At 44.5% G+C, this 13,962-nt stretch overlaps 1 protein-coding gene across 13 annotated transcripts in view; it reads right to left on the bottom strand.

Moving 5' to 3' along the window:
• Positions 1 to 13,962, bottom strand: part of RASAL2 (RAS protein activator like 2) — a 138,530-nt gene that overhangs the window by 45,789 nt on the left and 78,779 nt on the right. The window contains exon 1 of one of the 13 annotated variants that reach the window (XM_015869604.3): positions 4,812 to 5,490. The exons of the other annotated variants lie outside the window; for them this stretch is intronic. Coding sequence (XP_015725090.2) covers positions 4,812 to 4,917 — 106 coding nt within the window. The 5' untranslated portion in view covers positions 4,918 to 5,490. Of the gene's footprint in view, positions 1 to 4,811; positions 5,491 to 13,962 lie in introns of those variants that run through there. 13 annotated transcript variants of the gene reach the window in all.

The following is a 13,962-nucleotide window of genomic DNA, read 5'->3' on the forward strand; positions in this document are numbered from 1 at the left end:
AGGTTGGTGACCTTGTAAATGAGGTCATGGAAACAAAGCCTGCAGGGGTCCCGCTGACCCTAAAGGCAGTGCCATGGAGCGGCTGTGGGTCACAGCAGGACCCTGCCACGTGTCGGGGCTGGTGGGAGCCCCAAGCACCCACCCAGGGATGCCAGGAAGGGGTGAACATGTCAGCAAGCACAGCTCCTGTCTGCCATTACTCCTAAGGGGCTGGTCGTGGTCTCTGTCACAGCAAACATCAGAGCATCCCATCCTTGCCACAGCAGCAAGTCCCAAGATACTGATACTGTGCAGCAAACAGGAAAATCTGTGCCTGTGTTCATTCTCCAGGTATCTCTCTCTGAAATCTTTGTGCTGCCTTTGCCGGGAAGGGGCAGACTGCTGATGTGTGAGCTCCTGGTTAGGGGAATAAAAGGCAGATGTGGCTGGGGCTTCCTTTTTTCATCTGTGCACATCCTGATATGACAGCGCTTTGGTCTGTGACTGGAGGGAAGAGAGAATGTGATTCATAAAAAAGAATCAATTCATTCCGCCTCCCGAGTCTAGCTTAATTACAAGCACTGAAAAATACAAAACCAGTTCAATGCCACCAATTACTTGGCTATAGGCAAAGCCTCCCAGGTGCAATGGCATTCAAACATCCCCAGCTGACACAGACCAAAAAAGCACCCACCCCGATATTTTCCCCCCCTTCCCATAGCTACCTATGAGAAAATGGTAATTGATTATTCCTTTTAGTCATCTTAAAAGGTGAAAATAGCCACGCTGTTTTCAAAACCAGTCTGCACAGTCAGTTTCCTTTCCATTTTTAAACACAGTTATGCCCAGAGGCCTCTTACCAGGCTGCCCTGCTGCAGCCACAGCCATGGACCAGAACACACTGAAGGATTTCAAGGCCATCTCCAGCACTCTTTTCTCCTCTGTCAAAAAGCCAATTAGTCATACAGATTAACTATAACGCAAGCACACCATAAAGCCCTGCAGCACTTGACTTCTTGTGACTCAGGATTAATTTTCACAAACACACTTCAAGAAATAAGGGGTTCCAAGCCCTGCTTGGAAGAGTTGGAACGCTTAAAGGCTTGCTGCTGGAGCACGTTTTTGAAGCTGTTACTCGTGTATAAACCACCAGTGGAGTGGTTTACTACAGAGATGAACCACGGGGATTCAATATTCGTCTCACAGACAACAGGAACTACAGAGCTCGTTCCTTGTTTTACAAAGGCAGCACGCTGGATGTTGAACTCGCTGGGCAGCCAAACAAGAAGCCGAGCAGAGATGCAGCCTTCCTGCTCCATGACACTTTTCTTATTAGCTGTTTTCATAGTGAGCTACACCTACACAGGGCAGAAGTAACACAGGTGCTTGTTCAGCCCTGCTGGTTGGCTCTCCTCACATACCTACATCTATCTCCACGCACACACAGTGCATGCAGCATATTAATGGAGCGTAACATTATGGCATCCACAACTTCATCAAAACACAAGAGGTTATTTTTATCTCGTTGGCCCCTTAGGGCTGTTTCAGAACGCTCAAGTGACAGCTCTAATGAGAAAGAGACCTCGATGGGTGCAGTCGGTATTTACTCATCATTTTCTACCTTGGTGGAAATGCCCACGAGCCAACAAAATTACAGGTAGCAATAAAAAGCAGAAAGCAAGCAAGCATCAGGAGCTATGTGCAGCCCAAGCAGCGTATTTCAGATGAGCACTGCCTAATGAAACAGGAAGCCTCATAAGAATAAATAACGCCGTTCATGTTTTATCTTGGAGCACATTTTCTATCTTGTTTTAATCATTGGGGGAAAAAGAAAATCAGACTGGGGCCCAACTCACAGACCGTTGTAACAATAAACTAAATGCTTTGGTTAAAACCGAAACTAAAAGCAAACATGAAGTATGATCTGTATTCAATCCTGAGGTCTCGTGCTCTAAATACATGATGTAAATCCTACCAGGTATCGCTTAAAGGAGGAAAGTGAAATTGGTAGCGATAGATCTTCCCTCTTTATTGAGATAACGAGATAGGAAGAAAAAAGGCACAAGAAGATACGTCTGAGAGAACATGACAAAGCCACACTAACAGCATACTGAATTGCACAAAAGCCACCAAAGGCTGGAAATGGAAATACAAAGGAAGCCCAGCGAAGCTTGCTTGCTATAGAACTCCATCATCAAACAACTACTGGGTACCAATTATGATCAAAACCTCTTCCAGTCCATTGGAAGAGACTGTGCCTCACTGAGGATCGAGTCGATTGGACAAGTCCTGCAAGGTGATCCAGGTAAACATCCAGGTGACTTTTAATTTGCACACAGGTAACTCTGTTGCTTAGATACCTGCACTGCTTTGGCATCTGAAACAAGGAACTGAATGAGTGCCCGATTCAGAAGGTGCATAGCGAGCGACACGAGTGACAACGTGAGTCACTTACAAGATGTTAAGTCATTGGTTCCTAAGGAGTTCAGTCTGAAAGACAAGACATAACAAGCAGAGCAGATGAACGCACAGATGAAGCTGGAAGAAAGGGCAAGAACATCACAGCAGATAAAAAAAATTGGCTTTCAAGCACTGACTATCACAATCCCTTTATGAAGAACGTTCTGCAGACACCGAATGAGGCATTTCGTGAGTACATCATCAGCTGTTATCAGATTGATGCGCTCACTTTGAGGCGGTGGAAAAAAACCCACCAGCTCTACAAACACACTGAAATGAAACGTATGTGTGTCCCTTGCTGTTCAACGCATCCTCTGTGTGAAATTTGGAATGGTTGCCCTTTTTCTTCTCTTTAACCTTCATCGGCCTCGAAAATCTCCTTCACCAATTGACTCCATGCACAGCAGTATAAATTGCCAGGACTACTGTGCCAAAGCATTACCAGACACGAGGAGCTACCACGCATGACCTGGAGATGCTGATGTCCTCGTTAGCTCCTAACGATCTTGGACTGCCCCAGCTAATTTAAATTACCTTGTGTTTGCTGCGGAGAGATTGCACACAGACAATTAACACAGATCAGCTGACGCATGGCAACTCGTTCCCGCAGCGTAATTTGTTGAGAGGCTTATGACTTAGACACGCATTAGTATGATTTCAATATTTATTATCCTCGTTATTAAACAACAGCCTTGAGCCACGTCTTACAGAAGTGATCCTTTTTCTCTCTGTGAAAGGGCTGTAAATCAAGGCGTTCTCTAAGCAGCAAGCCTTTGCTCTGGTTATTGGGATGCTGTCACACAGGCTGGCTCCTGGGGGCATTAAGGCTCTGCAGCTATTCCCCATTGCACTCAGTGGGACAGAAGCTGGCTTGAAGTGACCGCAGCTTTTGCTCACTCGACCTTCAGCAATAAGTTATTTCTTATGGACACACAAACATAAGAGTATCCATAACACAGCAGATATCTGAGGGATGTCACTGAACCTTTAACATGGCTCTGAACAGCATCTTGGGCCTGTTATCTCTTTAAGATGAAAGGAGTAAAATGTATGTGTTTGGAGGCCAAAAAATAATATCACCTCAAATAGCTCAGCTTTGTGACACTCTCCAGACTCCATACTAATAAATATTGCTGTGGTGAGGCTTAGAAGACAACTTGAGGACCTCTTGGTATGGAACAGCAAGCCCTGAAGAACAGCACTGGAGTCCAGTCTATGCACGCCCTTGTCCCAGCTCACATTCAATACAGTTTTCCCAAGGAAAGGCCTGAGCGCACAGTAATTAGCAAACATGGACAGACTCCAGGAGCACTTACTGTCCTCCCACCTTCTGTACCTCTCTGGAACTGCTGACCTAGAGGGAATACTTTAACTCCAACTGAATGGAGACAACAAAAGTGAGGAGAAAAGTATAGCTAGATGGGCTGCTGCCTCCTTGACTACGAAACATCCATAGTGTTGACTACTGTGTGCTGGCAAATGTAAATAAAAACATACAGCAAACAAATTACTCTGAGCAGTCCATTGAGAAATAAAGGGGGATGCATGTGGGGCCTTCTGTCTGAGCATTATCAAAGCAGAATGCATCCTGAGGACAACAAAACGTGGAAGAGAGAGATGGAACAATGTGCAGAGATGAGATGGAAAGAATAAAAACAAATGCCAACAGCCTGAAATACCAACAGCTGAAAGGAGGGAAAAAAACAAAACAATAATCAGCTTCTTTGTGCTAAACTGGTTTCAGCTTCTTGCTGGTATTTTTGTTGGACTACAAATAAAAGAGCAGTTTCAATTTCCTCCTTGAATAAAGTTAAATTGATGTGTAAGTACGCAGAAACAGAACACACGATTGTTTGATTGCACTCCTTAGGTCTAATTTCTAGAGTGGAGCAGCATCTGATCCCTTGGCTGAGATCTTTATTCCAAATGCATCGAGGCATTTCTCTTTGGAGGAAAAAACTTTCAGCAAAGTCTCCTCTGTGATTTATCGTCTGAGCCTCGCGTGGTTGGGAAGAGAAGTTGCAGGCAAGCTGACAGCAATGGGTAAAGTGGACTGAAGGCAGGGATGAGGTGGTCAGATGACACAGAGGGATAAAAAACCATCATTAAGAAACACTTCAGGGTCCAGAAAAGACCCCGTGCTGAACTAAGATGGCACTGCCCAGTTACAGCTTGACCTTTGCCCGGTGCACACACAACTATTTTAAGCATATTCTAAGCTGGTTTAATTAATAACTGCATATCATTTAAAAGCTTTTATAAAGAAATAACATCCGGTAACTGAAGGACCAAAGAAATTAATGCCACTGAAAGCAGTAACGGCTTGCCAGTCAAATGTAAACAAAACGAGAACAATCAGCACCCTACCGTACCGAGAAACGACAGAAGGCTTTTCTCATCTTCTGTGCTGCTATCCAGCCACTCGGCCACATCGCCGGGAGAAAGGAGACTCATTCTCCAGCCAGAAAACTTTTCCATACAGACAACAGCGAGTGAACGAAGCAGGGTAGGCAGGGCCGGGAGGAGCGGGTGGTCTCGGGATTCCAGTGCTCCAGTTGTTGCCTACACTGACAACACGCGATTGCAGTCCTGCCCCGTGCGCTCAGCCCCGCACCTGATGGCCCATAGCGCCAGGGCAGGCATGGGGGGGATCCACACTTGTTGTCTCTTTGTGTCAGCTTTCAGTTCAAGCAGGAACAGAAAAGAAAGCAAAAAAACAAAAGGGGTAGTGGGGAAACCAAGGTTTGAAAATCCAAAGGAGGTCGCAGGTTATGATGGAATCGGTTTAAATAAAAAAGAAATAGGTTTCAGCACTGACAAAGCTCAAGCAAGTAAGCAAAACAGCTCCTCAGCTAAGTGTACTATATCCCTACCATCCCCTACCGTGTTGGCTTTGTTTGTAGGCTCAGGCTTTATGCAAAAAGAAAAAATGATTCCAGTCCCCCCCCAACTACAGAAGCGCCAGCATTCCCCTGCTCACAAGCCCCTCTGTGCTCCAGAGCTATTATACCAGCATCCCAGCCTCTCTTACAATGCATTTGTTCATGCAATGGCAGGTTGATCAATCTGGGAAGAGGAAGCTCCCACCCCTCCCTCTCCCCTCCTCCTGCATGGCGGCATTGATCGGCAATAATGGCATCTGCCTCCGCCCGCCAGCACAGCCCGGGGAATCGCTGCTCTCTGGGCTGCGAAGGTGGTGGGGAGGGGGCACTGCCCACAGCGGCTCAAAGAAGCATCAGTGCTAACAGTCCATGCTCTCCTTTATCATCTTCTTTTCTTCTTAATTTTAAAGAGGGAGAAATGGAAAATAATCGTGCTCTGTCTAGACAGCGAGCTTTTGCCCTGCACCGCCCTACAATGAGCACTTGCCGTCCTGACTTTACGGAGGGCACATTTAATTGCGTGGGATTTATAGCGTATGATTTATTCCACACAAAAGAGCGTTTTACAGGTTTCCACATGCAGATGCAGACACGAATCCTGGTAAGTGAGGGACTCCCGGGCCCCACAAATCAAAATTGCCTTTGTCCTCAGGGGATGGAGCTGATGCTCTGATCAAACTGCTCTCTTTAAAGAGACAGTGCCTTCCGTGCATCAGCTTCTGAACCTGCCTTTCTTTTAAAGTATTCCTGCCTTTGCCATCCCCCCCTTCTGTAGCAAAGCAGGACACGTGCTGTCCCTTCCTAAAACCTGAGCCAAAACAACTACAAAAGCCATTAGATCAGCAAGGTGGAGAATTAGTTACTAACCAACCACTGAAAGGGAAAAAAAGAAAAAGAGCTGTGAAGTCCCAGCAGGGAAGAAAATTCCAATTACTCAGACAAACTGTAGCAAAGTGTTGTTTGTGCAGGGCAGATATTTTCATAACACACCTGCCAAGCAGGGCAGATGCTGCACAGAATGAACAATTACTGAGGGAATGGGAGACTGACAGTGCAGGAATAAGATGCTCAGCTGAACAGTCCCTCTGTCACTCTGGAAAAGCGCACGTCCCATCCTGAACATGGACAGAAGGTCTAAAAAAACCAAACAGAAATATTGCCTATGAAATAGATAATAGATTGAAAACCAGTCTGCTTGAGGAGGTGCTGAAGTTCCCATCCCTGGAGGTATTTAATAGTGATGTGAATGTGGCACCGTGGGATGCAGTTAGTGGGCATGGCGGGGATGGGTCGGTGGTTGGACTAGATGATCCTAAGGGTCTTTTCCAACCCAGGTGATGCTATGATTCTAAATATGCTTTCCCACCAATGCAAAACCCAGCCTTTCTGTTTTGACAGTGAGCTTTTCCAACACATTTTCCCTGTGTGTGGAGGAGGATGACATTTTGTCCAACTTACACAAGCAGAATCTTCTTTGAGTTATGGATGTGCAAACTGATGACGTCAATCTCCCTGTGATAAGAATGGAATTAAATTCAGCTCTCAGAGCGAGGATTAGGTGCCTGTTTTCTTCTATCCGGTTGGTCAATATGAAATAATTTTACCCCTTCCCTTCTAGTTTTCTGTGAAACAAGTGTGGTGCCCCAAAACGTTCACAGCCCTTCTGCTAAAAGCTGGTTTAATTTACCACGTTATCTATCATTTTCATAAATAACAGGTTGTAGGGAAAACAAAGTTAAGAGTATTGATTTCCTATGAATGCTTCTCACTCCCATGAATTTCCTGTCCTTTCCAGGAGTGCAGATTGGGCACACACATTCTGCTTCCCTCCACAGCTGCCTTACTCTGTATCATCATTCTGCATTATGCATGTCTTCCAGCGCATCACAAGTGCTCATGTCAAGAGGGTAAGTATATTAACTATCAAATATGAAAATGGCTTATTGGAGTGCTTGAAGATATGAGAGCGTGGAAAACAGGGTAAGAAAATGGAGGCAGGACCAGCAAAGCTTTCAGCCAGGCACACATAAGTAGGAACTGAAAAGGCACCCAAGCTATTCCCATGCACACAGTGACATTTGCATTCCTGAGGCAACGTGAGGGGATCACGTCATGATTACCATCATCTAACCTGACCAACTCGAAACACCCCGAGGACATCACCCAGGGGCTCTCCTCCATTTGCTGCATTATTTCCAGTTGAACAAAAGCACATCAGAAAGAAAAAGGACATCTGATTTCAACAGACACCACAAAGACAAAGCATCGGCCTCGCCTGTTCCCTTGGCACGTTGTTTCAATGGTGAATTGCACGTGTGGTTAGCAATGTGCACCCAGTTCTCCAGGAAAGAATGTATCTGGCCTCATCTCCTAATCACCAGGCACTGCTTGATGTCTCTATGCTTTAATAGTCCCCATTATCAGACTCTGATATCAGAAGTTTTCCCCCTGTTTACACAGTGTCTGTTTTCAAACAGTCACTTAGGAAATATCCCAAAACTTCTCTGTAGCATTGATTTTAATTTCGAAACCTCCTGCTGTAGGAAAAGGAAGATGAAACTTGCTGTGGGACTGGAGAAGCGGAATAGTATTGGTCTCCCATTAAAGCTTGCCACAGGCAGAAGAAGCACCAAATTGCTTCTTCAATTTCTCTTTCTCTACCTTAAAGCAGGTTTTGTGCTCTGGAGCTTACCAAAAGCCTTCAAAAAAGACCTGGAATATACAAAACATACCTAATGTTTCCATGCTGTGACAACAACCTACACCGGAAAAAAGTCTGAAGAACTGATGCAAATATACATACAAATTGCCTTACCAGAGGGGAAGCGTGCACAACATAAAAGCATCATCCTTCACTGATGCCTAAAGGTACAGAAAGGTGGGAGAGATCAACAAAGTGATGACAAAACAACCAGGGAGAAGCAGCAGCTGACTTTGCCTTTTTTTGTCCTCCAAAAGCAGCCTGCAGAACAGCAGGTTCTGCCATTCAAAAGTTCACTCCTGAAGTCCTAAGGCAGATGAATCCACAAGGCTGAAGTTTAAAGCAAGCTTTTACATTTCTCTACCTCTTACATAAACTAACAACTTAAAACCTGCGTACGTCCCCAGTGGTAATTCCTTAAATTACCACCAGCGAATGGGCTTCTGCTCTTTCTTGCGGTTGTCAGAAATGTCACCCTCCTACAGTTCTGATGTTGAAACCTATGATGCTAAGCAGCTTTGCCACCCCGTGGATTTAAAAATTAGCATTCTTGATGAGTGAAACGACACAGAAACACGAGCACTCATTTTTTTTCCCTACGTGAATTTTAGAAAACCATCATTCATAATATATGCAAATAATAGAGCAGAGATGCCTTCTGATGCGGATGCTTTGCAAGCACAAAGTAGCAGTAGTATTATAAATCATAATGTATTAATGCTCTCTGCATGAGGCACTTACAAGGAAAGGAAAAATGGATCTTGCTTGCACTAGGGACAGACTGATGGGCTGATTGATGGATATTGCTACAGTCAGTCGGTGATTTCTTCACAGCAATATACATTAGAGAACGCACACCCAAGTCATTCTTATCGAAATCTTACACAGGCGGTTGAGGAGGGAAGGAAGACAGGCTGCTTACGCACCTGAAAAACGAAGTCCTCCCTTCAGCCTGGGGGCACGGTGGGCAGGGAGAGCCAATATTAATGCTCTTTTTCCCCAAAGCCGGCAGGCGGAGATGTATAAAATAGCTTGCCTGAGGTTGCAGCACTTGTTAAACCGCAAGACGCAATAAACATCCGCTTTTCCAACTCCTGGATCAATGTCATACGTAGCAGACAACAAGGCTCACCTCTGTACTTGTCCTTTAGAAGTTATTTCTGTCATTTTCTCCACAGAAACACCAAGCAATAATAACTTCTCGATCTTACTCAATGCCACAGCACAGTACAAGCAAGCCAGCTTTAAAGCAACCTACCCAGGTACCTAAAAACATCAGTTCTAGATGCAAATTCTGCTTTTTTTCTGCATTAATTCATTTTAAATGCCTATCTGCAAGGAATATCGTCTTGTTTTGAGAAGTGGTATTACAACTTAACAGCCTCTAAGCACGCTGTAATCTGGTTCAATAGGAATGTGGACAGATAAGGGCGAGCAATCCATTTTGTATTATGGAATCCCCATGGAAGGACACACAACTATTTCGTGACACAGATAACATTACAGCTTAAGCCATATAAGCAAACCAGGCCATACCACCACGACAAGCCACGAGCAGCTGAGCAGGCTCAGTGCTCAGGTGAGCCCCACTGGAGCAGGGCAGAGCAACTACAAGGCTCCTTCTGTAGGAGTGATGGGCACCCAGGTCTCCGAGCCTGTCTGTTCTGCTGCTGAAAGCAAAGCATGCTAGCCCACAAGTACAAGTTATCATCTACTATTTGACCATTCAGATTGCTTAATGATGTAATTTTAGCACAGTAAGGGATCCTCAGCACTCACAACCAGCTGAAGATGACATCTATGTGCCACTGTGCTGATGTTTACAATGGTAAAAGATGATACTGTGGTCCTGTTACCTTTCAGAGCACATCCTTCAAAACCCAGCAGACATTAATCCAGTGGGAGCTCAAGGGTAGCAGGGTACAGGACTTCCCAAATGCTAACTGCTGGAGCAGTAAGGAATGGAGGGGCAGCAGGAGCTGGGCCCACTGACAGCTTGTGAGGACAAATGGGGACGGGAAGGCACAAAATGAAGTTAAACAGCACAACAAACCTTGAAGTTCTCTAGCACATAATAACACAGGCAAGGGCTCTCTTGTGTAAGTGACATTTTAAATAATGTCACGAAGCTATTTCCACACTTAATTTTGTGAGGGGGTTGGAGGCAAGCAGGTCAGCAACCAAAATGGAAATTTAAATGGAACGGCGAGGTCCTAGCCTCTATCAAGCTCTTCCATGCCCTGGCAGCCCCCCCAGGCAAACCACCCCTGACTGTTCATACCTTGTCTTTATAGAAACTGAGCAGTAAGTCCCCACCCCTATAAAGCCACCTGCTAAGGAGCTGAATTGTCAGAACTTCGCTGATGAGGCAACTATGGAGTTGTGCGCTGTTCTTCCCTTCCACTTCCCTCTCCATACCAACTTAATTACATTTTTGTCCCCAGTCCAAGTTAGGTAGCTTCACTATAGCCAGGGGATTTGGCTAAGTTATACTGCTAGTACTACGGTAGTTTGTAAGCATCTATTAATGACTACTCTAAAAGCATTAAGCTAATTTAATTCCAAATTAGGGCAAAGACATTATTTACAAAGTCATGCACTCCATGTTGCTATTCCAAACTGTGACCACATGCCTTATGTAAACCAAAAACTTCTATTAAAGTATGAATACATCCAGCTGTATACTTAACATACATTATGTAAAGACTACTTAATATCTGTTGCTGGTCTTCAAGTGATGATTTTCCCCCCCCCAAGAATGTGTTTACAAAGAACACGTTCAAATATTCTCTTTCCCCTACCAGAAATATTGGGTGTTCAAAAGGAAGAATAGACTCTAAATGATTTTAGAACACAGACCTGTGCTTAAAACGAAGAAAAAAAGAACAAATATACTGAAAATCAATTAAAAAGAAAACCACCAAAATACACGTTTCCAGATCTGCCAAAGAACAATATGGAAGCAGTATTGCTCAGCAGTGTTGTAAAAGCAGCTTGAAATGGATTGAGTCTTAAGCACTTTGGATGGGGATTTTTGAGCTAGCATATTAGCTAGAAACATTTAGCACTTTAAGTCTGAAGGAAAAATTAAGCAGAAACACACCCAAGAGATACCAAACCTTCAGGAATGGATGACAAGAACAAAGAGATTAACATGTAGGGCTTGATCCAGCATCCACTGAGACCTGTCATATCCCCTGCTTCACAAACCTGAAGATCCAGCCCAAGCACTCGAGAGCTTCCATTTTTAAAGCAGCATGAAAGAAAGACAAAGAGTAGTTTTTTGAACCCTGATACCAGGACTGTAATTGATACTCCAATATAGCACTTTTCTGTATTAGAGAAGACTAAAAACAACTACAAATGCTTGCTGTCCAAGCAAACAAACAGGCAAATAAAAAAAGCAACCCAACAGCATAGCTTCTTCCCTTTACTTATGTCCATCAGACTCGCATATTTGTGGTTGTCTAAGAAAAATCAACCTTCTCAGGCAATGAAGACTCAGCTGTAGCTCTGCTGGCTGTACTTCCATGACCGGCAGGTATTAAAAAGAAGGAGGAAATGATCTGAAAAGAACAAACTGCCAAGCATAACACGCTGCAGGCAGACCATGAGCTGAAGCACCTTCTTCTCACTGCCCTGTCTCCACTTCCAGATGCTGACTTCCTATGAATTGTCAAAAACAGGAAACAAGGAGGCAGGGTTTTCAGGAAAAAGGAAGTCTTGCAGTAAACTTCCCCCCGGGCTGCTGTTTGGATAGCAAAGCACTTCCCCACCAATGCAACAGTCAAGTATGGAAAACAACTCTTCTTGCACAGTGTGCAGGCCAAATGCTTTGAGTGCTTTATTTTGCCTCCAATTCAGAAACAAGTGAAAATAATGCAGGCAGTTTTGTTGGAATTCTGCCCTTATTCATGCTGATCTGTACTCCTACTTTCAGACCTACTGCCCATCCTTGGGCCCTCAACAAGGGCAGGAGACCTTTCTCTTGCTGAGATTACGAATTCACTGGAGGTACAGAACCTCCAACGAACAAAAAACCAAGATATGATCCCCACTTGACCATACAACTTCTTAAACTTCTGCTGGGATCACGTAGGAATTGCCACACCACCCCAATGGCTTGCAGGTTGCTTCCCCTCTTCTTGCAAGCTGTAGCGCACAGCAACAATACCTTTACGTAGCACTCCCACAACAGGCCCAACTTGCTTGTTTTCAGAACAAACTAAATACCAGCGATTCTTGCAGAGCAGGGTTGAGGTTGCTGTGCTAATAGGGAACCTTACTCCACCCCAAGGTCACCACTTGCTCCTTTTGTATGGTGAGAAACCACAGTCTTACCAACATCGTCAGGTGGGAGTGAAATCTGTTTGATTGGTACAGACAAAAGGAAAAAAAAAATAGACTAATTCACAACAACCTGCACCTCCAGCACCAGGAAACAAGACAAAACCGCCAGCCAGAAATTGTTAATGTCTAGCAGCCCAAAAGCATGCAGTTGTACTTACCAGGTATGCAGCAAAGAAGCTGAAGCATTCTGGAGAATGAGTGGTTATGGCCAGCTATATGGCTTCCTACCTGCCTATGAATCATGCAGCCTCCCTCCCTCTTACAACTCAGTTCCACCTGTGTTTATAAGAATACTGTCTTAATCTCTATGCAAGCATCAAAATAACGCAACTGCCAAAGGCTAAGGTCTTTCCAAACACTGAAGATAAGCACAAGAAGGGCAGTATATGCAGTTTGTTTGTAATCCTTAATCTGTTTCCAAATTAGGGACCAAAGTTAGTGGTGAGAGAAGGGAACACAACAAGAGTCGGTACAGATTAGCAAATAAAAATGAGGATGTACCAACACCAAGTCCTCCATCCTGCGGACACAGGCTTAATTTCCAGCTGATTGTACCTTAAAGAGTCTTCTTGAACACCCCGGCAAAAGCTTCCCTAGAGAATGCATCTGACTTTTCAGAGTGACCTCATGACTTAACAGGGCACAGCTTTAAGAACATGAATGCTGTAAAAGCTGGCACTGGAATCACGCTGTATTTTGCAGCATTTGGCATTATTCCTGTAGCCAATTATTCCTGGAATCAAGCAAGTGGGTAGACAATTACAGCCTCCACTCTAGAAAAAAGACCTGCTCTTCACATACAGAGCGCAACTGAGCTGAAAATCTGACTGAAGCCTACTCTAAAATGGACCGGAACCAGCAGGAAAATGAACACAAGAGTATCTTCAATCTCCTCTTTCCTATGCCAGACTGGAATGCCTGTGGCTGGTGACACTTGAAGGGTGCCCAGAGGCCTACTCCAGGCGAACGCGCCATGGAGCTGCTTCACTTCTCTGGCAGGCATCCACGTCACAGCATTGCCCTCCTCAGACCCTGCTGAGCTCAGTGCAGGTGCAGGAGGAGAAAAATGCAATGCTGTGTGGCATAACAATAGATCCACTGCGTAAGGAGCAGCACTGTTCAGCTCTGTAAGGAAACTCTATGTAGACTTGACGCAGATATCTGTAGATGCCATTATCTGCTCAGATAATCAGCTATTATAGAAGACCACAACCCGGATTTTACAGCTAGGTTTACCATGACTGATTCCAGCACCATTTCCCATTAAATTCATATATCTGAAGTCTGCTGAACATTTAACTTCTGGAAAAGATACTGTATGCAGGAACTGTAGTTGCATTGTCTGCTTCCTGATTCCTCAGGCAGATCTCCTCCTCTCTCCCCTTACTACAAGCAGTCACCCAAATGTGTAGAAAATTAAGTGGAATGGGATCATTAGGTCTCCCTTCTGCCATTGGCCCAGCTTCAAATCCCACCATTATTAGCAATCCTGAAAAACATTTGTGCTGTCTGATACCAATTAGGCAAGAAATCTGGATAAAAGATAAAAGGAAGTATTCCCTTTGTGGAGAATTAAAGCTTTGAAAAGGT

The sequence above is a fragment of the Coturnix japonica genome, chromosome 11, assembly GCF_054131305.1.
Source record: "Coturnix japonica strain WE chromosome 11, WE-NBRP24, whole genome shotgun sequence".
In the NCBI taxonomy this organism is placed as follows: Eukaryota; Metazoa; Chordata; class Aves; order Galliformes; family Phasianidae; genus Coturnix; species Coturnix japonica.